Source organism: Melanotaenia boesemani, chromosome 2 (assembly GCF_017639745.1).
Source record: "Melanotaenia boesemani isolate fMelBoe1 chromosome 2, fMelBoe1.pri, whole genome shotgun sequence".
In the NCBI taxonomy this organism is placed as follows: Eukaryota; Metazoa; Chordata; class Actinopteri; order Atheriniformes; family Melanotaeniidae; genus Melanotaenia; species Melanotaenia boesemani.
In genome coordinates this window covers 24,313,856-24,340,152 of record NC_055683.1, presented here as the reverse complement: position 1 = coordinate 24,340,152, position 26,297 = coordinate 24,313,856, and the positions used below count along the sequence as shown (strand labels likewise).

The 26,297-nt window shown below is 38.8% G+C and overlaps 1 protein-coding gene across 2 annotated transcripts in view; it reads right to left on the bottom strand.

The window, feature by feature from the left end:
* prkcab (protein kinase C, alpha, b) overlaps positions 1-26,297 on the bottom strand; it is a 110,045-nt gene that overhangs the window by 21,346 nt on the left and 62,402 nt on the right. For both annotated transcript variants that reach the window (XM_041995896.1, XM_041995906.1), the window contains exons 4-5: positions 8,900-9,011; positions 6,835-6,963 (exon numbers count right to left, since the gene is read on the bottom strand). In XM_041995896.1, the coding sequence (XP_041851830.1) occupies positions 6,835-6,963; positions 8,900-9,011 (241 nt within the window). The remainder of the gene's footprint in view (positions 1-6,834; positions 6,964-8,899; positions 9,012-26,297) is intronic.

Below are 26,297 nucleotides of genomic sequence, written 5' to 3'. Positions count from 1 at the left end.
TGGCGGAAGTTCCCTTCTCTCCGGTTGTGCCACTCCCTACTCCCCTCCATTTCTTGCTCCTTCATACACCCACACACTTAGGGATTTGGGGATCATGCACATTGTGCAGGGTGTGGTGGAGGGGGCCTTAGCGGCTGCTTCTCCTGCACCCTGGGATGGCTTACTTCCCAGTTTTAATCACACTTAGTCATTCCTACATAAAAACATTAACACCACACAAACATACACATAAGGCTTTGAGGGGTGGGCTGTGCGGTATATGATGGACTACCCTGGGGGCAATGACTCCAGAGCTGCATGGCTAATTGTTTTATAAACATACACCATCCAACAACTAGCAAGTGTTGGTGTGGATGGTCAAAACTGGGGAGGTGGGGGTGTGTTTGGTTGTCTGTGACTCTCTAGGGCTGCTTCCTTCTAGTCCGCTCCTTCAGAGGATGGTGTTGGTTAAGTTGGGGGTAGAGGGTAGGTTGGTTCGGATGGGCTTTTGTTTTAGTGTGAGTTTTAGTGGGATGGGTTGGTTGGGGGTGGGGTTGTAGTTTATTGTGGTCTCCAGGGTGCTTGACCAGGCCAGGCACCGACCCGCAGTGGGCAGCTGTCTGGGCCGGCCCTGACCTCCAGGGTGTCGGGCTGGGCCTTGTGTGTGTAGTGGCTGCTGGTTGCCTGTTGCTTTGGGCCATCTTGGTCTTCTTCTTATCCTTAGAGGTGGGGTGGTTGCACTTGCATGATCACTTAACACAATTTTGTACACACATGTACACAGCCCCACACACACTCACATATATACTTGTTGTGTTTAGTGTTGTTAATGTTTTTTACATTTTTTCTTCGTGCAGGTGCTCCTGATGATTGTCTGCTGTGTTTTCTTAGAGGTCTTGGGATGTTTAGTGTTTCCTTACAGGTGTAGCAGCTGGTTATCTGCTTTTGTTGTTCGAGTTCGATTGCAAAGTTGTGGTTGTTTTCTAGCTTTTGTCTCTCTCCTGTTTTCTCTCTTTACTCTTCCCTTCTCTCCCATGTTCACCCTCTCCTTTCTGTTGTTACTCTGGTTCGCTCCAGCATTAATTTGTAAATTTGGCAATTAACAAATAATAATAAAAAATAAATAATAATAATAATAATAATACATAATAACATTTAAGATTCAAGGGAAGCCCCATACCAAAAAACCTCCTCTTTGCAAAGCAAATTTTTGGCCCAACATGGCAGCCAGACCATCATTCTGCTGTCATGATGCAGGACAGATAAAAAAAAAGAAAGAAAAAAGACAGAAAGAAACAGAAGTGTAAACAAAGTAACCATGCCTAATACAGCTGTAAAGCTGTGCTACTTACAAACTTACATGGCTTTGTAGGATATTAAAAAAAGGAACAAAGTCTGACTCATAACTGGCATATCCATCATAGATTTCCTGAAGGTACAAAAGCCTGAAGGCCATTGAATGTGTGTATTTTATAGGTTAATGTTCTCTCTTACCACGTAGGGTTAGGGCAGGTTTACACTCCAATAGTCTCAGGCAATAGAAAGATTCCTATCTGTCAAACACACTGGTTAGTATGCATCCTAAAAGCCTCCACTTTTGCAATTTCAAAAGGAAAACATATTGCATCATACATGATAATATGAGTCTGTATATCTTACCAGCGTTTCGGTAGTGCAATATGAAACTAAAGCAGCTGCACAGGATTATGTTTGAATGAGACGTGGATTTGAACCAAAATTGTAATAACATTTGATCTTACTTGATCTAAGTTTCAGGACAAATATAAGGTAGAGTTTTTGTGGAAAATAAAGGGTTTGACATCAAATTTTATTCTTTAATTTGACCAAAAAGCCTGCATGGTTCTAAGAGTTGTGTCATTGCAGGACAAAATGTATTTCAGTCCAGTCGTGCTTTTCACCTGAGGCAAGCATGTCAGCAGTAGGAAATCTCACCCTGAATAAACTGCTGTGTAAACTGCCAACCTCAGATGCTCTCTCTGTGTGTGTGGAGGCAGGTCAGGGAGGGTTGTTTGTATATTTGCCTATCATTAAAACTCCAGAAGAAACGTCTGCTCCTGCCCACAGGTTTTTGTAAGTGTCACTTTTACAAGAAAATACAGTGATCATGAAGAGGAGTAAGAGAGGTGATCCGTGGAGGAAAAAAAAATAAATGGATGAAATATAAGTGAAAACAAAGATGAACAAAAAAGACACCGTGCGTAAGAAGACTATGAGTCAGAAGGGAAAGGACCAGTCCCTCGACTGAAAAAGGACAGATGTCCTATAGTGTAGAAAATGGAGGGAGAAAACAGATTATCAGCAAACAGACAGAAGCTCAGTAGGTATCAAGGGAAAACAGGTGATGAGAGAGATGAGGCAAGCTGAGGTCTCAAAGGAACCCGTAGGACAAGATAGCATGAAAAGTCAATAGTGGAGGAGGGGATGGAGAGGAAAGAGAGAGAAATCAGAAAAAAGAGAAGGGGAGGGGTTAGAGCCTGAGGAGATGTGTCTGTTTTCTTGGCCAGAAAGATTTAATAAAGTTAGTGTCGGTGAGGTGAACCACAAAGGGTTGCCACTTGTCTGTAGGAGCCAGAGGGGAGCTGGAGAACAAGCTGTAGCTTCACTGTTCAGGTCGCTGCCATTAGACAGGAGGAAACTTAAATAAATAAAAAGAAAACACAGCAGAACTTACAATTCTTGTGTTATCATTCCCTCTTGTACTTCTCTCAGTATTGATTATTTCCTCCCTGCTGTAGTAAACTATCCATCAGAGCCCAAGCAGTGTTCCAGCAGTTATAGCTTCACTCTTTCATTTTTATCTCACATGGACTCTTGCAATTAAATTTAAAATTAAAGATTTAAAGACAAAAGAACAAACATTTCACTGAACATCTGACATTTAAATATTGTTAAATATTATAAGCTTCTTCCATCTTGGAAGTGAACATAACACAGGAGATTAATTGGAGAGTCAACCTCATGTTTCTGGGAGAAACATGTGGATATAATTTGACGTGTTTCTTCTCTGTGGCATCAGCAGTTTAATATTGTTATAGCAGATTTAATAACATCAGTGTTCATTGACTCACTGTTGAAAAGCTGTTCACTCTCTCACTAACAGTACTGGCATTTTGAGATATCACTCTCGCCAAGATTTTTTTATTTTGGTGACACTGTTACTGAATAAAATGTTTCTTCTTAAAAAACAACCAAAAACAAAACATAACTCAGTGATTCAAAGTTTTTGGTCATTTATATTGTTTCTTTCTTTTTCTGTTTTTAAAATTTGGATTTACTTCTGGTCTTTGTCAAACTCTTGCCTTTGTGATTGCCAGATTACTTTCCCCTGTTCTCAGTTACTTGTGTTTTATCATGGTCCACAAGTTATGATTATGATTTCTCTTTTTTGCATTTATTGTACAGCACTTGTAAGCTGTTGTTTCTTAAGTGCTTTAGAAATAAAACAGTATGTTATGATTAAATCTGATTCTTTTATCTTCAATTGCCTTCTGTTTTTAGTTTCCGCTTGGACTTTGCTTCCCGGCTTAGCTTACTATGAATCACTTTTTATTTAAAGATCCATCTCTTTTATCCAGCCTTTGGGTCCTCCCTTACCCTTTAAGACCAACGGGAGTGCTCCATTTGCATATCAATGTTTGAATATGGAGGGCTCTGATCTGGTGTTCCCAGCCCTTTCTACGTTGCGACGTACATCCTCAAGCTGTATGCATGATGTATTTCTCTAAATAAATTTTGTGTGGTTTGAAAGGACTTTAACATTTTTACAATTACAATTTTGTGGGATAAAGCTTGGCTATTCTGTACTTATAAAATTATGTGTAAAATAAACTGCACTTGTTTTAGCAATTTATTATATATTATATTTAGTTAGTATGGACTTAATTCATACAGATTATCAAACTATGGAATATAAGGGTTGTATGAATGTACAGTAAATTAAAATGCTCCCAAAAATGGCACTACAGCATGCAAACATGTGAAAATATGCTCTGGTAGTCTTGCTCTATGGTAGGTTTTAAATGAAACTCAACAGCCAGTGGATCAAAGGGTTTAAACTGAGCTATTGACTGTACATAAAAAATAGACGAATGGTTGGAGTTTACATCCAATTTGCAACTTGTTGCTTTGTGGAATGTAAAAATATTGGAAATCTGTAGATAATTACAAACATCTCAACAACCATCTGAGGTTTTAACATGTTTTAGATCATCCAGTGTTCACGTTTTGAAAATAGGTTCAAGCAAAAGGCTAACTAACAGATTAATGGATCATTAATATAATCACTTGCTTTAGCTTTGATAAAGACAAAGCAGCTGTGTGATAAAAAAAGAAACACAGATTCTAGGGGCTTTATCTTCTTTTCTGTCAGTAACGTGCAGAGCATACTGTGGTAAACTCTTGAAGCAAACCCCGTGTAATGTGGCTCCAACACTTTCACAACATGGGAACGGTGGTGGGCGTTGTGGTGTGTGTAAGCATAAAACTCAAGGACAACAGGATAGCAGAGACAAAGAAAGCACATTAATTTAGCAAGGCAACAGCATGAATCTAAGACAGTTCAGCTTAACGTGTGTCTAAATTGCCAAATCTGACTCAGGTAACCATGTCAACAAGACCACCACAGTCATTGTCCCTGTTAGCAGTCACAATTTCCCAGCAGACACAAACATGGATACAAAAGGGGACATGTAACCAAAGCGTGTTCAGCAGGAAAACACAGACAAGAGATGGATGTTGTGTACAGCACAGCAAAAAAAAAAAAAAAAAAGAAAAAAATCAGCAATAAGCTGAACAGCACTACATTATCCCCTTCTCTTGCAACAAACACATTTTAATGAAAGCAATTTACGCAAGTCAATCACACCTGTCACTCTGCTCCTGCTGTAGCTGAACGGTTATTTCTCCCTGATCCTCATTGAGCTCGCAACTATTTATTGGTTTCAGCAAAGAACTTTCCTGACTGCCATCACCCCGCCATGCTGTTGTGTGTAAATGTCTGAATGTGTAGAAAGAGAAGTTGTGGAAGTGACGCAGCAATCATTTCTCTCCCTGCCAAAGGGGGCTTTAACACTGGAGAGTTCTCCACTCCAGGTGCTGCTCGTGACTGACAGGATAATTTAGAGGTGTTGAAAACACACACTTAGACACACACGTTCGAAATGTGCAGACTAAAAAGGTCCTCCTAACTTCATTTTAATGCTGACAAGGAAGCATTTTATGAGTTACCTCTGTTTAGGGAGCGTTGGTTCTTTGTCAACTTTATTTTTTATTTTGACTGATTGAAGTCAAATTAGATACATAAAAGATTCAGTGACTAAAATAAGATGCAATCAAATGATTACTTCCCATCTAATGGCTTATTACTGTGGCCAGAAAAACAAACAAACAAAAAAAAAATGGCAAGTGTTTATTTTGCCCTATCTGGGCTACTATGGTAACCAGACAGTGAAATATGTTGGAGGTACGAGAAAAGTGAGATTTAGTTATATTTTGAATACTTTTGTTTAGTTGAGCTGGCTGACTTTCTGAGGAGCCTCACACATGTGAAAGGTAAGAATTTCTTTTTTCTGAACAACCTCACTGCCTCTTAAACTAGAAACACTCAGAGAGGGCAGACTTCCGCCAAGGTCACCCACCTGACAAAACCCCCAAAAGGCCCAAATGGCTATAATAGTCTTGAAGCTATTGAAGTTATTCTCTAATGGTAGCAGTCTGGGTTAGCTGTTAGTGTATTTAACATCCACGTTGATGACTTGGAATTTATTTTACCAATGATTCTGGGCGTGATCTGTTCAGTTATCTCCCAATAGTAACAAATACTTTAAAACATTCCTGGATTCAGGAATTGTTGATACTCAACAATTCTGGGTCTTCTTATTTGTATTTTGTGTTTTATGATGTGTTCAATATTTTCTGATGGTGATTCAGAAGATGCAGGGTCCAAGATATCCACAAAGAATTTCAAATGTTGATTAATCTGACCACAGAACATTTTTCCACTTTGCCTCAGTCCATTTTAAATGAGCTTTGGCCCATCGTGTTCATATGTGGCTTTTTCTTTGTATGACAGCATTTTAACCTGCATTTGTGGATGACCTGGTGAGTTGTGACCTGAAACAATGACTTCTATTTCTGAGCCACTGCAGTACTTTTAATAACAGAATCATCTGTGCTTTTAAAATGCTGCTGCTTAAGGATCCAGATTCAGTTTTCTGAATCATTTGATCATGTTATGGACAGTAGATGATGGAATATTTTAAACCTTCACAACTTTATGTGGAGAAACTTTTTTTTTAACTGAGAAATATTTTTAATGGCTCCATACTTAACCTAATCACCTGCAGCATGTTCCTGTGTTCCTCATGACGTGTTGCTGCCATCAATTTAAAGTGAGCTAATATTTTTCATTAAATAGTGAAATGTGACATTAATTTGATATGATTTCTGCATTACATTATGAATAAAACATTTGTTTATGAGCTTTATAAATGAGTGCTTTCTGCTTTTATTCACATTTTACACAGCGTCTCAACCTTTTTGTATTTGGGGTTAAAAATATTTTTGTACCCTCCACTTTCCCTGAGTGAGTGACCACAATCACGAAATATCAGCCAATAGTGGCAGCACTAGAGCATGGAAACAAAACAAATTCTATTAATAGTTTATTAAAACAAATCTGAGCCACTTACAGCCAACCTAAGCTATAAAGATGATAAACCAGAGATTTCTGTCGGCATTCACACAAGCACATCTGGGAGCCGCTTGCTAACGTCACTCTGAGACCAAGCTGCTATTTGCAGGTGTTTTATTTTACAGGTGAAGACTGAAACCAACCTGTGACGTGTAGTCTATCTCCGCTGACCTCGATCTTGAGGAACAGGCGACCCCGTCGCTCTGTGTGGTCCGTCCCGCACAAGCTTGGCACGTTGACCACGCACTGCTTGTGCACGTTCATGTCGCAGGCTGGAAAGAGACAAAACACAAATGGAGTGTCGAGTTTATCTGAGCAGGACTTTGCATTAGTGTTGTTTGACTTGTGTGTGCCATCTCACAGCTTCACATGGAAACATTAACATCCTTCTTTCCTGAATATATTTGAATATATTTAATTGAAGTTGAGTCATACATACACAGAGAACATGAGTGTGGTTATTTTCACGTTACTGTGGGTTTAATAAGGTTCATACAGTTTGCAAGACACTGCAAGGAAAATTCTGTCTCTGAGGAAAAAGTACATAAATAGTTGGAGGGGTTTGATGTGATGAGGAAAGAAGTAGAAGAAAATGAGGCTAGGAGCTTGGCTGTATTTCTCCAGTGAACAACAGCAAAATAAGTAAAACAAAAGAAACAAAAAACGCTTCATGGACTACTTCATTTTCAAAATGCAGAGTAAAATTTAATCCTATATGAGAATCATTTGCAATTATGTAAATTTTGGTTGACAAGATAAATCCCCAAGAAATCTTGGATAAATATTCACAATAATTAGTCAAAACAATTAGACTGTCATATCTATTATGCTGGCCACTAAAACAGCTTTGGCTTACAATGGCAAGGACTCTAAAAAGCTCTGAATGCGCCCTGTGTCGCCTGCAACCAAGATGATAGCATCTGATCCTTTAAATCCTTCAAGATGTAAGCCAAAGCCAAGCTGAAGACTACCACAGCCAATACCAATACCCAGATACTGGTTAATGTGGTCTTGAGATACAGCTGTAGGGCAGGAGTACCATGAAAAAACATAAACCTACAAAAGAAGAAGAAAATAAATTAGGAAATAAAAATATAATATATGGAAACGTGTTTTTAATCTTTATTCTTATTTAATTACTCATATCCTTCAATTTTTCTTGTACTTTCCCCCACTGCTTTAGCTGTGTCCCTTGTGCATTTCGGATCAGAAGAGCTGCCTCTAAGTATGACTTTGACTTTAATGTATAATCACCACACTTGACTTGAAATGCTTTATTCGCTGTAAACAGATGACATAACCGTTCGGTGGACTAGCAGGGAGTTGGGCTGTAGGAAAATGTGCTCGGTAATAGTTAGAAATAGAGAAAAAGAAGTGACTAGTTCAGCACAAGTGGAGCTACATGGCACAAGTGTAAGTAGAGGAGTTCTTCTCTTCAGGATTCTCTTTAGCAGGAAGAAAGATGAACGAAGTGTCCTTGAAAAAAATGTCCCTTTACATTTATAGTTTTAGAAAGACAACCTCTTCCTAACCTCTCCTACCTTTTCTCCCCTGCTCAACTTCTGTCTTCCACCCAACAATCTTTCTTATTTTCTCTTCTACTTTTGGCAGCTTGTCAGGATGACATGCTGGGAGGAGACAAGGGGAGACGGGAGATGGGCAAGTAGCTTGTAATAGCAATGGTCGCCCTACATCAATTTGTTCTGGTGTGCTCCCATTACCATCTGTGATGAGGCCACCACTAGAGACCCACAGCTGGATGTACAGAGTACGAGGACGAGAGGAAATGCGGGTGATGGATGGAGATGGTTTGGAGACAGAAGGGAAGAGGATGACAGAGCAGGTACAGTGAGGCATACAAAAGAGGAGGGAGAAAAGAAAATGTAAGGTTGAGAGCAAAAGTTACAGAATAAGTGAGAGGAAAAGGTGACTTAAAATTTGGAAAATACAAAGCAGGATGAGGGTCACACCCCCCCCCAAAAATGAGGAAAAGCTTTAAGAGGAGCGTGGGTGGAAAGAATAGGAACACAGAGAGGGCTCAGTGGGGTAGGATGGTGAATTCTGCCTGGGCTGCAGATGTGGCTGAGTGTAGTAAAGCACAAGGCTATTCCCATCTGTTCTCATTAGGACTGGCTCAAAGAAACCAGCCCAGCACATTCAACACAGGTGCACCCACGCGCACACTTACACAGGGCGTGCAATACTCACTGTCACATTTCATCCCCTGGTGGATGAGCCCATACAGAAGTGATCCACAGTGGTCACAGAAGGTAGGGCTGCCGTACGTGTGGATCTTGAACTTGTGCTTGCTTCTGGGGTCCTGTGGAAAGAAAAGGGTAAAGAGGAAAAAAAACGGGGAAGTACAAAATGAATAAACGTACTTTATGCAAGATTAAAAACAGAAGAGGCAAAACAAGTAGCTAACAGACAGAATTTGTCATCTCTAGAATTACATGGCAAACACTGGCGAAAAAGAAGGTTCTCAACGAGGTTGTTTTAAACAGTTTTCTTTTCACAGGAAAAAAAAAAGAAAGTTCTTATAAATAAACTCCGTTTCCATCCAAGCATTTACCAAACGAGTTAACACAATGCTGACTAATCCTTCCAGTACCAACTTGCCAGATTTTTAAATCTGGTGTTTGCTATGTCATTCCTACACTGGTGCACCAGAAGTAATGTTTTATATCTATCAACCAGCTGTAATTGGTTTGCTACACAACTGAGGAGGGAAACAGCTGCAGGGACAGACACAGATCAGCCTACAGCAACCAAGAGAAGGACATTCCCTGAGGCAGAAAACCAACAAGGCATCCAAGAAAGGGCTCTGATGCCCCAGATACAACCAGATACAATTCTGGTACCAATAATGATTTCCCATCTGCCCTCATGTCAAAAAGAAGACTAGTGGACTGAGAAATTGACATATGTTATGATCATGCAATAACATTTAGAAGAGGTAAAACCTGCCCTGCAGGTTTAAAGTAATACTGTATTTAAATGGGTATTTTTGTAAAAATACGCAAATGCAATTTAATAACTTTGTTTTTCATTGCATACAGAAACGGTTTTTTTGTTAATTCTTGCAAGGGGACACTGATATCAGTGACTAACACTAAAACATGCACATTACAGCATTAGAGCAATATCTTATTTTTAAGCTAACAAAACTCTTACAACGAATATTTTTTGGATCAGATGATCATTTTTGTTAAGCTGTTATATTTTAAAAAACGTGCTTTCATGGACATATGCACATTAGATTGGCCATTCTGCAGTAAAAGTGGTTCATAGCCAAGTTTTGTTTGTTATGATTTGATTCATGCATCTTTCAGTAGGTGCTGTGATGGCTGAGGTTAGCTAATTTCAGCAATCACCATAAAACAAACATGGCTGTAATTATAAAGCCCTGCAAATGAGGGTGGATAAACCCCATCAGCATCGCTTCCATCAAGCTGAACTGTGTCAAAATGGGCACATGTGTAATTATACAGGCCACTGACTGAGTAAGAAGGCCTACATCGCTGAAGAGTGCCCTTTTCCAGCAAACACACTAAATTAAGCAAACAACATGATGTCAGAGAGTGGGAGAGAGAGAGATGTGGAGGGGAAGTCTGAGTGTGAAGAAGAAGGGAGTTGCTGAGTCGCTGTGGTGTGACTGGCAAGGGGAATGAGTCAGGGGCGAGAGGGTCCCAGAAAAGTCTAATTAGCATGTTCTTGTTTTAGTAAGCTTGCCTGGTTTTACTTCTGTCTTTGAAGCATTGCTTAAGTTATTTATTTATTTAATTTTTGGGGGAGGTTAGGTGAAAAAGGACAGAAGAAGCTCTTGATGTGGTCATACCCTTTGTGTGACAGCTCCCACTCATGAGTCTTCTCCAAAACAGTTATTCAGTTGTACAAACACTGAATTTATCTTAAAAGAGACTTGCTGAATGCCCATCAGTCAACAGGGATTCATGGAGGAACTGAAGAGACAGTATCTCTGCTTTCTGCTACTTTCCCCTATCTCTGCCTGTGCGGGTTCTTTGACTCGGTTTCTCTCTATCTCTCTCTGAACATTTCTTGCTTTTATAGAAAGGTCTATTATTTTCTTTCTTTAACTTGCTGTCATCTCTTTGCTTGTTCTGTTTTGCCTCTCAGGAATAATGGATGAAATTAAGCAATCAGAATAATCCTGTAGTCTTTGACTCAGTGTTGCAGAAAAATGCAAGATGTGAAAACATAATCTGTGCAGCGCCCTGGGCTCCTGCATGTGTGAGAGTTTCCATGCTTGCATGCATTTACTTCACACTTCATGTCATCTCATAGCTCTGTGTTTGTTAAGGCATCTAGAAAAGGGCAGACGCACATTATTTCAATTAAGTAGGGACAGAGGTCTCTGATCAACAGACAAATGGGCTAATCTGTTGTCTAGTCAGTCTGCAAAACAAATAACCTTTTCTACTTCTAACATTTTTTATAGCACAATTACAAGATGTACCACAAGCAAAACTCTACAATCATTAGTAAGGCAGCTTATCAGTATCATGGTTTGTGTATGTGGTCTGCACTTTTATAAAACCCACAGTCTCCCACAGAATTCACTACTTCTGAACTGCTTGAATTTTCTTATTTAAAAAGCTAAATTTTTCCACCATAATTTGTTTACAGTGAATGAAAGAAATTCTGTACAATGCCTGTCGTGTGGCTTGTTTGGTATATTTTTATTATATTATATTATATTATATTATATTATATTATATTATATTATATTATATTATATTATATTATATTATATTATATTATATTATATTAAACCACGGTTAAGCAGCTATCTAGCTCTACACCATATTTGACCAATCAATAGACCTAAATCAGAGATCTTCAGACAGAGGCTGCTGCAGCAATGAACAGGATGAGAAAAATAAAGTATTAGTTCACATTAAAGTGTAAATGTCATTCAGAAAATTCAGAGAGCTCATGTTACATTGTCATTTATTGAACATTATGGCTAAGAAACACTGATCGTCCACTTCAGTCCACCTCTAATCAGACTACTCCTCCTACTGTCCATCAATCAAATTTTGATTAATGTATCACATGAGGTGATAAAGTTTATTTTAACTGAAATCAGTTTTATTTATCTAGCATTTTTAAACATAAATGCAACCCACAATAAAAATCCAAAGTAGCAAATAAGAACTGTCCACCTCCATGCTTCTTTTACATCTTTATTTACTTAATGTGATTGTTAAAGTTGTGATTGTTTAAGTAGGTATTCAAGGAATGATACAATCAATGACTACTTTGGCCCCAAATCATTTAAATAATGTCAGTATATTTTGATTTCACATGCATTATAATGCTTCCTTATCCCCAGTGCTTTCTTGTTTTTAATAATTTATGTAGTGTAGTTACTATTACTTTTTGATTCTGCAACAACTGTTGAGAAGATTTTTCCACACAGTGGCTTTCAGGCTCCTTGAAGCCCTGAACCTTATAAGTGTTTAATCATCCATCCATGGGTGAAAGGCTTTGGAGCTGAGAAAAAAAATTGAGAAAAACCCACATTTTTTTCCAGTCTTGTCAGTTTACTAAGATGCTTGAACAAACATGTATACTCAGTTACTTTATAGATGATTTATCTACACTGAGTTTTCATTGTACACCTGTTAAACATGACCACATGACAAACAGTCAAGACAGAGTGAAACACGCAAGCTTCAAAGTCAAATCATGAAATTAAAGAAACAACAATACCTTCTTAAACAAAGTTCAGCAAAATGCAAAAAAATGAAAACAACAAAAACTATTTAAACTGCTTGTAAAATCAAAATTTCAGCCTCTAACATCTTTTAGTTATTCTCACGCTGGACCGCATGATTAACTGGGAAAGATGCTAGCAGACAAACCCTAACACTGAAAGACAGGGCTTCTGATTCAAAACCAGGAGGGAAGTTGGTTGCAGCGAGGCAAGATGATGAGTTCTCTGAGCGTAATAAGGGCCACATCATGCAGAAGAAGGAGAAGGAGCCGACGACAATGAGTCAAACATCAGTCATGCTAATTATAATAAGGAAGTGACAAACACATCATCACCAGATGTTGCAGTATATTATTATCTAGCAATATGTAATTAGTAAAATTATTGCTGTAAAAGGGCGGATCACCTTTTGATGAAGAGACATCCCTTTAAAACTGATTTTACACATTTGCTACAGGATATTTGACAGTTTATTGATATAGTAGTAATACCAGAAGTAAAGGTCTTATTCATAAATTCCCTCTGGGATTAATAATGTATTATCAATTTTATTTCATATTCATAGCCATATACAACTTATCATGAACCTTTAGGGGCTCTCCTATGTGCATAGCAATCAACACCTTCTGTCCTAAGATATTTTATTCTAACAGGGAAAATAATGCTGCGATGGATTAGTGACCTGTCTAGGGTGTACCCTGAAGAAGCAGCACAAGAAATGCACCTGATCAATAGACCAATTCTTGCAAAGATCACTGGAAAACTTGTCTACAAGGTCCACAAAATGTCACTGTGGATCAGTATGTCATCACAGGTCTCTTCACCTTTAAGACACTGGGAAGCTGACCTGACAAGGTGCTGTGTGATTTTGTGGAGTGTACAGGAGTGTAGCAACTTAAACCACACAATCCTTTGCTGTTCATGGTCACCCCCCTTGATGTAAGCATCGCAGCACTATGATGGTGAAGTTGAAAGCAACTCTAGAGCAACTTTCTCCCAAATATATAACATTTGATTGGCCTGATTTAACATGATACATGATTTCAGGTTGGTACTTGACTGCAAACTGATTTGGTTTATCATGTTAATATATATTTTTGTGTAGGTGATATGTATGGTGACAGGAAAAACCTTTTGTAAAAAAAAATAAAAATAAATAAATGACAGACAAACAGTAAAAAACAGAAATGGTTTTAATGATTTAAATGGGCTAGCTCCATCTGGGTTTGTTTTTATTTGTTGTGCTACTAAACAATCAGTGGAAGTATTTATGCACTCCACAAGCAAACAATAGATAATAGCTAAATTGTCCCCAAAAATATCTGAGACAAACAGAAAAAAAACTGAAAGTACAATTAAATCAAATGACCAGAATTATACTGGGATTGTATGTGTATGTGTGTTGGAAAACGGCGCATGGGGGAACAAAGTGAACAACTGTACAGTTGCTATGGTGATAAAGGGTTAGAGCAAACACAGGGATAGAGCGAGAGTCAGTGGAGAGAAAGAAAACTATGAGGGAGAAGATGGAAAAAATCACACTGTGAACATATCTGTAGCTTTGTACACACACAGCAACAGCAAAATAGCTATTGTGGCTGTGGATGGAAGTAAAGGAACAACGTAAATACCAATCTGAGAGTCAGACAGGTGATAAATGTCTCCTTTCCTCTAGGCTGAAGGTCAGCTGTTGGACTGAATGAGAGGACCATGAAGGGAATGCTTTTAGCTCAGAGGATCATCAGTTATAGGACCCAAAATGGCTAATGTTGTCAGGTTCCCCAAGACACACTTTGCCCTCAGCCTCAGCTGAAGAGACAATAGTTTGACCCACAACAGTGAAGGGCACACACTGCATATTGTACTCAGGAGTGTTTCAAATAGACAGTGCCTGGTTGAAGTGTGTATCTGTCTCTTAGAGTAAAAAGAAGGAAACTGACAGAGATGCAAAAGAAAAGTGAAAAAGAAACTGCATCTTGGTCTGAATTTAACAAAGGAAATAAAGAAGACAGACATGAAGACAAGCAGACACATGGACAGAACAGGAGATGGATGTCAGAGATAAGTCTGAGGAGTGTGTGTGTGTGTGAGTAGGTGGACAAGTGGGTGGCATCTAAGTGACATCAAATCTTCAGACGAAGAGCTGACACTTTGTTAGCACTGTGGTTATAAAAGCTGCCCCCTTCTGGCACCACTGTGTGTGTGTGTGTGTGTGTTATTTTGCTGATGGAAAACTATTGCTAATGAGTAATACTTTAACCCTTAAAATTCCAAGTCATTTTTTGTGGTCTGGCATTTTTTAATGTAAAAATACACGGAGAGCCTCAACCATTTTAAGCTCAGTCAACATACAGACCTTGTTTTTTTTCAGGGCAGCCTCAGTTGTCAGATTATGGCTAAAATGATGTAAAATTAATGGATCAATAGCTATAGCACCATAAAGGCCAACTAAAAAACAAAACTGAATGTATTATTTTTATTTATTTTTTTATTAACAGAACTTTGTAGAAAAAAAACACAGGTTTACAGTGACTAAACCTTTACTTATCTACACATTATTCTCTCAAGTCTTGGCTTTCAGCAGAAAAAAATGGCATTGTAACAAACACACAACACAAACTGTTTGCATTTTTATACTTTTCCTCCAGGTATTTTTTTTTATATTTACAGTTATTTGTGATACTATTTACCTACTATCCTCACAAAACCTACTCTAACTCAGCTCGTTTTTGGCGGCAGCATGGGTAAAAATGATCTTCTTCCCGTTATATCAGCCATTTATATTTTTTTTCAGACAGACAACATTTGTGTCACTTGTTGATTTTTGGCTGCTTCTGATTGGACATTACCACCGAATTTAAGCTGGCTAATTGGACAAAATTTCGATAGGAAGTGGCTTCAGCATCATTGCTTGATCAAAATAGGTCTCTTAGCAACATAGAAGCGATAATGATCTTGTTTTATTACAAAAATGTAATGAATAATTGTGTTACCTTGGGTCACTCATTGTGGATTTACCATATAGTCTCCAAATAAACACTCCATTTTGGATTGTAAACCTCCTGGATGGGGTATGAATGCCTGAAAAACTTCTGTAGATCACCTAAAGGGTAAGCTATTGATCACAATTCACCCTAAAGGAATACACTTTACTGTTCCTGAGCATTTGTTGACTATCTAAGCCAGGGGTGGCCAACGTCGGTCCTCAAGAGCCACAAACCTGCAGGTTTTCCATGCATCCCTGCACCGACACACCTAACTCAAACTAATGAGTCATAGTGCAGATCCTTATAGGCTGTTGGATCCATTTAATTTGACTCAGGTGTGTTGGTGCAGGGATGCATGGAAAACCTGCAGGATTGTGGCTCTTGAAGACCGACGTTGGCCACCCCTGATCTAAGCGATAGCGCTGGTAATGTAGCAGAGTTTTAAGGGTTAAGATAATATAAGGTTACTGCTACTTTCATTTAGTGGCAGATATTTTTGCAGTGTTAGACCTTCATGGCCTTAAATATTTAAGTAAAGGTGGTGGAAAATAGAAAAATGGAAATCAACGTGTGCAAGAGAATTTCCAGAAAGAAAGACATCAATGTCAATGCTGTTAAGTCACATTGCAATATTGCATCATCCACTTGTGCTGGCTATTAAATGCCTAAATTTTTCACACTGCATACTGTAGTTCAGAAAAACAAATGTGTGGATGTGCATGTATGCAACTAATAGCTGGACTGATTTTACGTAAAAAAAAATTATATCCTTTTGTTAAAAAATACAGTTACAGTGTGTTTTTTCCTGTTTCTCTAATGCAGAGTGCAAAGTTGGAATGACCCACAGAGCTAAGAAAGCTAAATCAAAAACACTCAAGACTGAAATAAATTCAGTACTCAAGAGTGACAGCAGAAATTATTGTTTTCTTTTTATGGACTACATAAAAAAAATGCGCTGAAGTTCAGTAAGTATGAATGAGGTGATTTGTAAGTGTTTAGGAGAATATTTATTTACAGCACAAATTGTCACCAAGCCATAACTTATCTACTTATTTACAATCTCCTCGAATAAAAATGTCCACAGATACACTAGTGAATAAACTACAGACCCTGACAGCCGCCCACGACCCAGACTCGAGCTTTGCTCCAGCCAATCAGCTGAATTACTCGTAGGAGCTACTCCATCTTCAGACAGTGATGAAAACATTAATGAGGCTAAAGTAGCCGAAAAGACAGAGAGCAGAGGGCACCAGAGCTGATGTGAGATATAATAACAGAAAACTACAGCAGACATAATGAATGTGAAGAATAAAAGGGGGAAAATCAGTAAAAGCTTGCTAAAACCTGGAAACAACAGCTGAATTAAAAACAAGCTGCTTGTTATCATGTCATCTCCTCTTTTATCTCCCAGCTGGCATTTTAAACATCAGAGAAAACTTACAGAGACGACTGTGTCTGTTTTTGCTGCCTTTAGGTTCATCTGTCTCTTAACATGATGCCTATAAAAGTCACCTGTACTGACAACGACTGATTTAATTAGCAGGATCTCCTTCCATCTCTCCCCACCTGCAGCCTTTTCTGATTTTAATGGTCCATTGCTTTTTTACCATCCCTGTTGGAAGCTGTTTTGATGAAGGCAGGTTTATAACATGTAAATAAGACAGGGAATGCAAACTAGGCACTTTAAAAGTGGATATTGAAAGTCATGAGATTGTTTTATGTACAGAAAGCCTTTTTTTTTTAGATACCCTGCTGGTTTTAAGCTCACTGATGTTATACAAAAAGATTGTGTGTGTTTGTGCATGTTTCTGCCCACGGCCTGCATCTCCTCTTGGCAGTAAATGCGAATGTTGTCTGTCATTCGTTGTGTGCAGCCTCTGATTGCATGCCTTTCAAGTCTTGTTAGTGAATTAAACATCAAAAGCATTAGTATATCAAATACAACACCAACATAACATACAACCAAATATGCCTTTACATGCATACATACATGCATTTATGCCAACACACAAAGGGAAGGCATAAATGAGCTCATTAGTGAGAGCCATGTCAGCAATCTCCAAGGAAACAGTGATTTTTGATTATGAAAAGGGTGTTTATGTACCAAAGAAAAAGGATTACTTCTAGGTATTTTAGACGCTGATATTGTTATGAAATGACTTTACTATTATGCAATCACTGCAACTGAACTTTATTATCATAGAAATATATAGCAGTGAGTTTAAAAAAAATTCAAACCATTTATTCCAGTAAATGTACTCCCCAATATATGCACATATACTGAATGATGTATTTGAATTAAATAACTTAGATAGTAACTTTTCCTGCGGTATAAAAGAAAATGTTTGTTTTGAAGACAGTTGGTTGTGTTTTAATTGGAGTTTAAGCACCATTTCACTGTTGCAGACCACTGAGGTGGAGCTAAAAGCCTGATTAACAACCCTTGTCACCTTTGCTAATACTCTGAACACCTTTTCACACTTGGTGTGACATACATAATCACCACCCTCTCATGAGCCAACACAAACTCCCATCCTCCCATCACACTGGAGGATGTCTGACAGCTGTTGAGCAGGTGCAAACCTGGCTGGTCACCAAGGCCACAGTTTGATAAGCAGCAGCAGCAAAGCAACAGCGATTTATTTTGTTTTAATTATCTGTTAATGATCAGTTTGCTCCACATTTATAATCTACTTTCAAAAATAATATGTTGTTCTCCTGGCTAAAGCTGCACATTATATAGAAAATTTACCTTCCTATGAGCCTTTGCGATACACATATTGCAACAACTGCCTAAACTGCGATTAGTAGTAGCCCCTATTTGCATATTTTAAGAAAGTGACGTGACCAGTGTTGCCAAATTTGCTTTTTTCAAGTGACTTTGGGCTTGTTTTTTTCTCACTTAGAAATATCACCAGTTGCAGGTTTTTGATATCTTTATTGTAGCTGCTTATTTGGGCTTGTCCTGCTTCCTTTATAAAGTTCTCCTTATTCTTTCTCAGCAGTCTATATATATATATATATATGTATATATATATATATATATATATAGATAGATATATATATATATTTAATTTGTGCCTCATTTGTGCCCCACCTTTACTGGTCAGGGCCCGCGCCTGCCCTCCCATCAAAACTTCTCTACACCTGCCCCTGCATAACTAAAGTATAACTTATTTCTACCACCTGTCAACTAATTTGTTAGTGAAGGGTTCTGTTCTGATTTGTATTTTAAACCTTGTTCATAATTTCTCTCACCACATTCATGGCCCCCAAATAATCAGGCCTGTGTCTCCAACATCTGCACAGCACCAGTGATTTAGAGAAGACATCCCCTTGCTTCCGTTTGCTGTGCCACTCTCACAAGATAGCTTGGCAGCGTTTTATTAACATGAAGGTTAAGTAAGCACCTATATAAATAGTTTAAAAGATAGCCAACTCCTGTCTTTAAATGCCTGTTTTTCTGTAACCATGTTAGTGATGATAAAAGCAGTATTTCTACTGTAACCCTGTAATCAGATTACTTAAGAGCATGAAATGCAGTTGGTGGTGAACTAACAGCTACCTTGAGCTGAAAGTGGGCAGCAGAATGAAGACCTGATAGATTTCACTAGAATTGGACCTAATATTAGCACTTCAAACATACCTCACAAGTCAGTTATCTAAAAATATCCCACCTAACTTCTTTTCCCAAACAATCATGCACATGTCTTATTATAGAAGCAAAGTCTGAGCACTATCTGTTTCTCTAGCACCTTTTACCACTACTTTATAAAAGCACCCATCCACCCTGATGGACCATTCCCTCATTTTCTTTGCTATATCAACCATCTTTAAGACACACCACACACAATACTGTGGAGTGCTGACACCTTCTACTGCTGTCATTATTAACAGAGCTGTCACACTGCTTACTGCACTCATGATAGCAAACTATGATGGTCACTCCCCCAGTCCACATTCCCATTACTGCCACCAGGTGCTGAAGGGCTTGAAAGTGGAGAATAGCTCAGCCTCTATATGAGCGTACAAATACATAAGCCAAAAGCAAAAAACCCTTCAGTTAAGTATAAGTGCCTCAAAACTTCCATCACTTTGCAGGTTCTTAGTTACACACAGAACTAAATCAAACTGAGTCACAGGTGTTGGACCCTTAATCCTTCCCTGTTGCGCTTTAATTAACACTAGAGGAGAGATCCAGTGTTCAGATGCATTCAGTCTGCACCTCTGAACACACTCTTTCATCACAACCCAGCTTTCATCATCAAACACATCATTTAATTAGACTGACTAAGATATGAGGCCTGCTTTTTTATGCATGCGTATGTATGTTGGCCTTTGTTGGTGCGTTCACAGAAAAGTGCACCACGGATCTGCAACCTGTGAGAGTATCATCACTTCCTGTTTGCCTCACTACCTGGGGAGGCTCCATTACAAGTAACAACAGCTCCATCTCTGTTCAGTGGTAATTAAGCTAGATGGATGTGAGAGTGTTGAGTGTGGCTGACTCTCAAGAGTAGTATAAAATGGCACTTAGTGTAATAGGAATCTACTGTTCTGTACATGGCCGGCAATTACAGCTTTATATAGAATGCAAACACAGGCAACTGCAGCTTTAGCACATATAGCAATGCATATAAAATGTATTGTTTTATATTACACCAGCAACAGCTGAGTTTATATGTGGCACTTCCAGATTCAAGACGACTGTATTTCAGGAGGAAAAGGGGTTGTCTGCCAGTTGGAAGGTTGATGAGATGGTCACTGCTGAACCCAGTGTTGTTGATGTGTTCATTGACGTACAAATGTGGGTGATATGTGTTTGAAAAGTTTGTGCCTTCACTTTAGAAAATCAAGGGACAAGGAATTTCCCCTCAAAAAACATATGCTTTGGCATGTGGTATGAAAATTGGGATTTTTTTTGTACAATTATGTATGTACTTTTGGGGGAACACTGCAAACCAAATGACAACAATATACCTTTAGGTGTTGGTACAGAAATGTATCAACTGAACACAGCATCACACCTGCAGTCTAATTAGACTGAACAGTGAACCTGGCGTGCATGTTTTTGGATTGTAGGAGGAAGTTGAAGTACTAGGACAGAGCCCACGTAGGCATGATTAAAGAGCATGCAAACTCTAGTTTGAAAGCAACAACTCAGATTCAAACCATCAATCTCTTCTTGCAAAGACGGTGAAAAACTACACCAGCATGTAGTCTGCTATGCCTTTCGGTTATTAAAAGGTACCACTATGTATACTTAGTTGTCAGTTATGATTTTCTACCTTGGGTTGTTTGCTACCACATTCACAACCAGATTAGGAGTCTTCGCATTTTAATGTGAACACATACTGGTTGACAGTTGCTTCAAGATAACTTGTTAATGTGCAGAATGTCTCCTTTTACATGCAATTCCATCCCTAGATACAGAAAAATAAATCTGCATCAGAAGCGATAAGGAGCAGCTAGCAACTGGGTTTGGCCCTCCAGTCACATCTGCTGTCTAAATGGTTGTTAAATTAGGCTGTAGTTAAACTGGTGAGTGCTCAGGTATAAAGAGTCAATTAGTTCAAATGGAAAAAATACTAAACCAATCAAAGAGATAAGACTGTAATAAAGAGTCTCACCAAACATGCTGAAGATCAGGGCTTCTCCTACTCTTTCTGTCATAAAAGACGCCATAAACATGTCCATTTAGGAAAACCATCCCATTCATGAAGTGATTACACAAAAAAAACAAAAACAAAATAAAACAAAACAAAACAAAAAAAAACACATAATGCAGAATAGGTACAAAACTAGAGGCCCTTTACAGGTAAACCTGAAAATAATGAGGTAAGAAGCACACAGGTAGAGAATAATTGCTGGCTAAGAATATCCATGAAACATTTTCACAAGTCTAACAGTGAATATTTAAAAACAATGTATTTACCAGACTTACAAAGTTATAGTTTTACTTGAACAGGATCCAACTATCATTAAAAGTTTACCATACTGTCATAAAAGTTTAAGAGAAAGATAAAGCAAGCAAACTTTTTAGGTCATTTATCACATACCTTTCCTCAGCAGTTCCCATTTTACCCCAGTTCCTCTGGCGAGTTTATTAAGACTGAACTGGACAACTGGCTGTTTACCTATGAGCACGTTAATCACTGAAACATCATCATAGAAACCAAGGAGGACAGGCCCCAGATGACCATCTCAAGTGCAAACTATTTTTAACTGATGGGCAATGTAAACACTAAAAACAGGGATGTCTACCTTTTATACTAGAACTCACACAAACCACAATCCTTTATCTGGTAAAAAAAAAAAAAAACACAAGAAGTACACAGGTCACAGGTAGTCTAACACTTTATTTTAAAATAACTATTGCTCTTTAAAGCAGATAAGGACTCTGCAGATCAGACTGAGTTTGGTAGATCGTTCCACCACCGGAGAACAACAGAGAAAAAGAGTAGTTGCAGTACTCAATGCATGAAATGACCAGAGCCTGGAGCAAGAGCTGTGCTGTGTGTTCTGTCAGGCAGGGTCTGATCCTCCTGATGGTGTAGAGAGCAAATCAGCATGAAGGTACGGAAAGACTGGCTGGACAGACAATGAGCTCGGTCTTGGACATATTTAGCTGAAGGTGGCGATGCTTCATCTATGCAGAGATATCAGCAAGGCATGCTGATATTCACATTAAAACGGTTGTGTCGTCAGGTGGGAAAGAAAGGAAAAGCTGGGTGTCATCTGCATAGCAGTAGTAGGAAAAGCCATGAGAGCTAATGACTGCACCAAGTGAGGAGCTGTATAGTGAAAAGAGAAGAAGGCCTAGCACTGAGCCCTAAGGCACCCTTGTTGTCAGCCCATGTGATCTGGACACTCTGCCTCACCAAGATACTCTGAAGGATCTTCCTTGAGGTAGGACATGAACCACGAGAGGACAGATCCTGAGATGGTAAGCTTCAAGACTGTGGAGAGGAGGATCTGATGGTTGACTGTGTCAAAAGCAGCAGACAGGTCCAGCAGTGTAAGGATTGAAGATCGACCAACGGATGTGGCAAGCCGTAGGGAATCAGTAACTAACAGGAGAGCAGTTTCATTAGTGGCCTTGCCTACAGCCAGACTGCTATGGATCAAACAGGTTGTTGTTGTGGAGAAACTGTGAGACCGGACTGAAGACCACATGCTCTAGTAGTTTTGACATGAATGGAAGAAGTGAGACCAGCTGGTAGTTTTGATGATGAAAGCTGGGTTGTGATGAAAGAGTGTGTTCAGAGGGGTAACCCGAGCTTGCTTGAAGGCGGAGGGAAAGACACCGGATTTAAGAGAGGAGTTGATAATATAGGTTACTGCAGTTTTGATTGTAGGTAGAATGCTCTGCAGGATGTCGGTAGGGACAGGATCAAGAGGACAGGTCATGGGCTTTGAATTGACCAGAAGTTTGGAGACTTCGTTCTCATTTAGAGAGCGAGAAGAGCAGAGTGAGGCACCAGTAGCTGGTTGGGGTAGGCTGAGTTGGTCAGGCTATAGTAAACATTTCTGCAGTTGACACAGTGGGTGGCAGAGCAGGTGGTGGAGACAGAAGAGTTAAACGCCATGAACAGTTGTTGTGTGTTGGGAGCATTGCGGATCTTGTTCTGATAAAAGGTTATCTCGGCAAACTTTAGACTGGATGTAAAAAATGCAATTTTTTGCAGGTACTTGGACAAGTTGCCGTGCCCTTTTGATTTGCGCCAATTTCTTTCTGCAGCTCTGAGTCCAGCTCTGTGATCCCTTAGACCTCAGTAGACCATGGACAGGGGCGTTGCCTGGCCTGGGCATTCCCGGCTCTAGTCCTGAACATTTCACATCAAGCCCCAAATGTTTTTTTCACCCCAGAGGTTTGGCTGGAGGTTTGGTTTCTAGATGCAGCTTTAGTTCAATTATAGATAGAAAAAGAACAGCTTTATTATTATATTATTTACTAATGTTTTTGTTTACCTCCAGGCCACTGGCTGGTCAATAGTTAGAGTTTTAAAGGGTGTTTTACATTTTTTGTTGCTCACAATACATTTATATTTGGAATACAAAACCAGTCTTTCATGATCTCACCTTTGTGTAGGTGTATACTTTATGTATTAATGAGGTTGGTGGTTCTTGTATGTGTGAGTTGCTCCAGGACAGGGGTATTCGAGACTGGGAAGGAAAAATCAGAGTATACCACTAGTTTAAACTAGACTATACAGTATTAAAGATTGAAAACAGCAAGTGAAAGAAGGAAAGAAAGGAAATGATGGAAGGATAACAAGTGATGAAGCCTATAGGGAAAGAAGCAAGAGACAGATCAGATGATAGAGAGGTACAGTAAATACTACAGCATGATCTTTGTTCTGACAATTACAAGTGATTGAAAACAGTTCAAGTTCATCCTTTTGTTGCAGAATAGAGCACTAAAGAGCAAGTTGTGGAGATAAACAGCAGATGTCTGGAAAAGTAAAAGTTTATTACTCATTTTTGAGATCTTCTTTACATTGTCACGTTTAAGATTAAAAATAAATACATATTGAAGCACACATTGCAGTATTTGGCTTTAAACAAGGTGACAACGTTCAAGAAAGCTTAAATAAAAAGCTGTTTTTACTGCATTGGTTCACTGAGATTTTGCTACGAGAGAGGAGTGTGTGTAGCCTCATTAACAGACAGTAAGGAAAAGTCTAGTGGGAAGGGAGGGTAGAGTAACCCTCGTCAGACAGCTGTGTAGGTCTGAGGGATCTCAAGTTTCTGCGGTAGGAGATCCTTTTGGGAGCTACTTGAGTGACATGAAGAAAGAAGACAGAGAATTTAACTAGGAAGTGGTCTGGGAGGTGCAGTGGGGTGACTGACAGGTCAGCTGTGGAGAAGTTTCTGGTCAGTGACAAGTCAAGAGTAATACCAGCTTTGTGTGATGGAGGAGTGTGTACCAGTTTGAGATTGAAGGAGTAGATGAGAGCCAGAAAGTTAGTTGCCTGTGTTTTGCCAATGTGAATGTTCATGTCTCCCATGACAATTAGTGGTGTTGCCATCATCAGGAATGTCAAAGAGTATTGTGTCCATTTCAGAGACAAACTCATCTAAACTGCCTCCCGGAGGGCGGTATATAGCCAGAATGTATGCAGTGATGGGAGACCTTCACTGCATGATACTCAGGTGATGAGCAGCTAACCATAGGACGGAGAGAGGTAAAGTTCCACTTTTTAGAAATAAGAATGTCCATACTAACTCTTCCAATGTGAACTGGAGATATTTTTTTCCTTTTATTTCTGTTTGTGGCCACATCTTTGAACAGATCAGAAGGTTGGCAAAGCTCACTGTAACAAGTTTTTTTATAATAAGAAGCAAAACAAAAAATGTAAATGACTGTATCATAACTATAACTATAAAATAACTATTAAAAAAAAACTATAAAAAACAGGGAAAAAATATTATCAGTGTCCTGTACCTCATTTTGCTCCTCGTTTTTATTTTTATTTTTCTGAAGGAAAAATACATGACAATTTCATAACTGTGTCTTTTATTTGTGAGGAATTTTGTGTAGAAATGAAGAATAAAACAGAATAATTGTGTTTTGTCACCTTACTGCCATGTATGTTGTTGGTGGAGGCTACCTGGCAGTCTGGCATCTTGCACAGACATGTTGCTACGTCACCAAACACTAACTCTAAAGAACTGGATTTAGATTTCTCCAAAACATGAAATAAGTGAGCAAATTAAATGAAACTTATAAACACATTTTACATGCTCTTGTGTAACGCTGACAGCTGACAGGCATCACAAACGTGACCCAACAGAGTGAGGTTTGCTCACTGTATTTCCCTGCTAAATGCAAGGAAGCAAATTGAAAGCTAGCTATGCTTTGGGTTGAAAATAAACTAAATAAATTATTGGCCTGTTTATCCAAAAGCATGTGTGCAACTACAGGTTGAGTATAGTAGCTGTGAATAATCAAGCCACAGCTGGCAGTATTAAAATGAACAAAGAAGTTCGGCCTGCAGTACTGGGGAAAAATAAAGAAATAAATCACTAAGCTCCTAATACTCAACACAAACCTCAAATTACGTTCAGTGCCCCTGGGACTGAGTTAATCGTCATCTTTTTGATAAATCCTACATCTTCTATGTTGATGAGTGAGAGAAGTGCAGCTTTACACAAGCTCTTACAGGCTGTGTGACGTCAACAAACAAACCCAGGAAAGTGCACGAAGAAAATTCACCCTATGGCGTGCATCTATAAGACAGATGATTAATGATATAGCAGCAGGGTGATATCAAATATCCTCAGTGATGCAAGAGGTATGGGATGTCCAGATAATGTTTTATGAATAATCCCAGTAATTAAAGGGCCAACATAGAATAACTGAATAAATTGTTGAGGTTAGATTTTCATGCTCTTTCTGTAAACATTAGTGTGTTGACACAAATGTTCAATGATTTTAAAGTCTTTCTTCTATTAAAATAATCCCAAAAAATCTAAACAAAAACAAAGTGAAGGAAATTCGTGTGATATACTCAGTTTTCTATCCCTCTGAACATCCTTGTGTGTGCTGTGACGTCATGTGTCCTAAACCCTCTGACATTCAGGCTGTTTTCGTGCTTGTGACTATCTTGCACGCACTGACATGTGCGGGTGTGGATTATGGCAGTTGCTCTGTAGCTGGCACAGAAACCACTTTAGCCCCTGATGTTTCTGATGAGCATCCAAAAAAAAAAAAAAAAATCCTCAGATTACCCCTGCACCAGTAGAATGTCTGTGTGGATATGAGGCGGGTCCAGGACTATATACATCCCTAAAATTACATAAGCAACACAGCTGCTCACTGCCTCATTGTCTTTGCTCAGTGTAAGTGCTGAATGTGCAGCTTTCCTCCCATTTC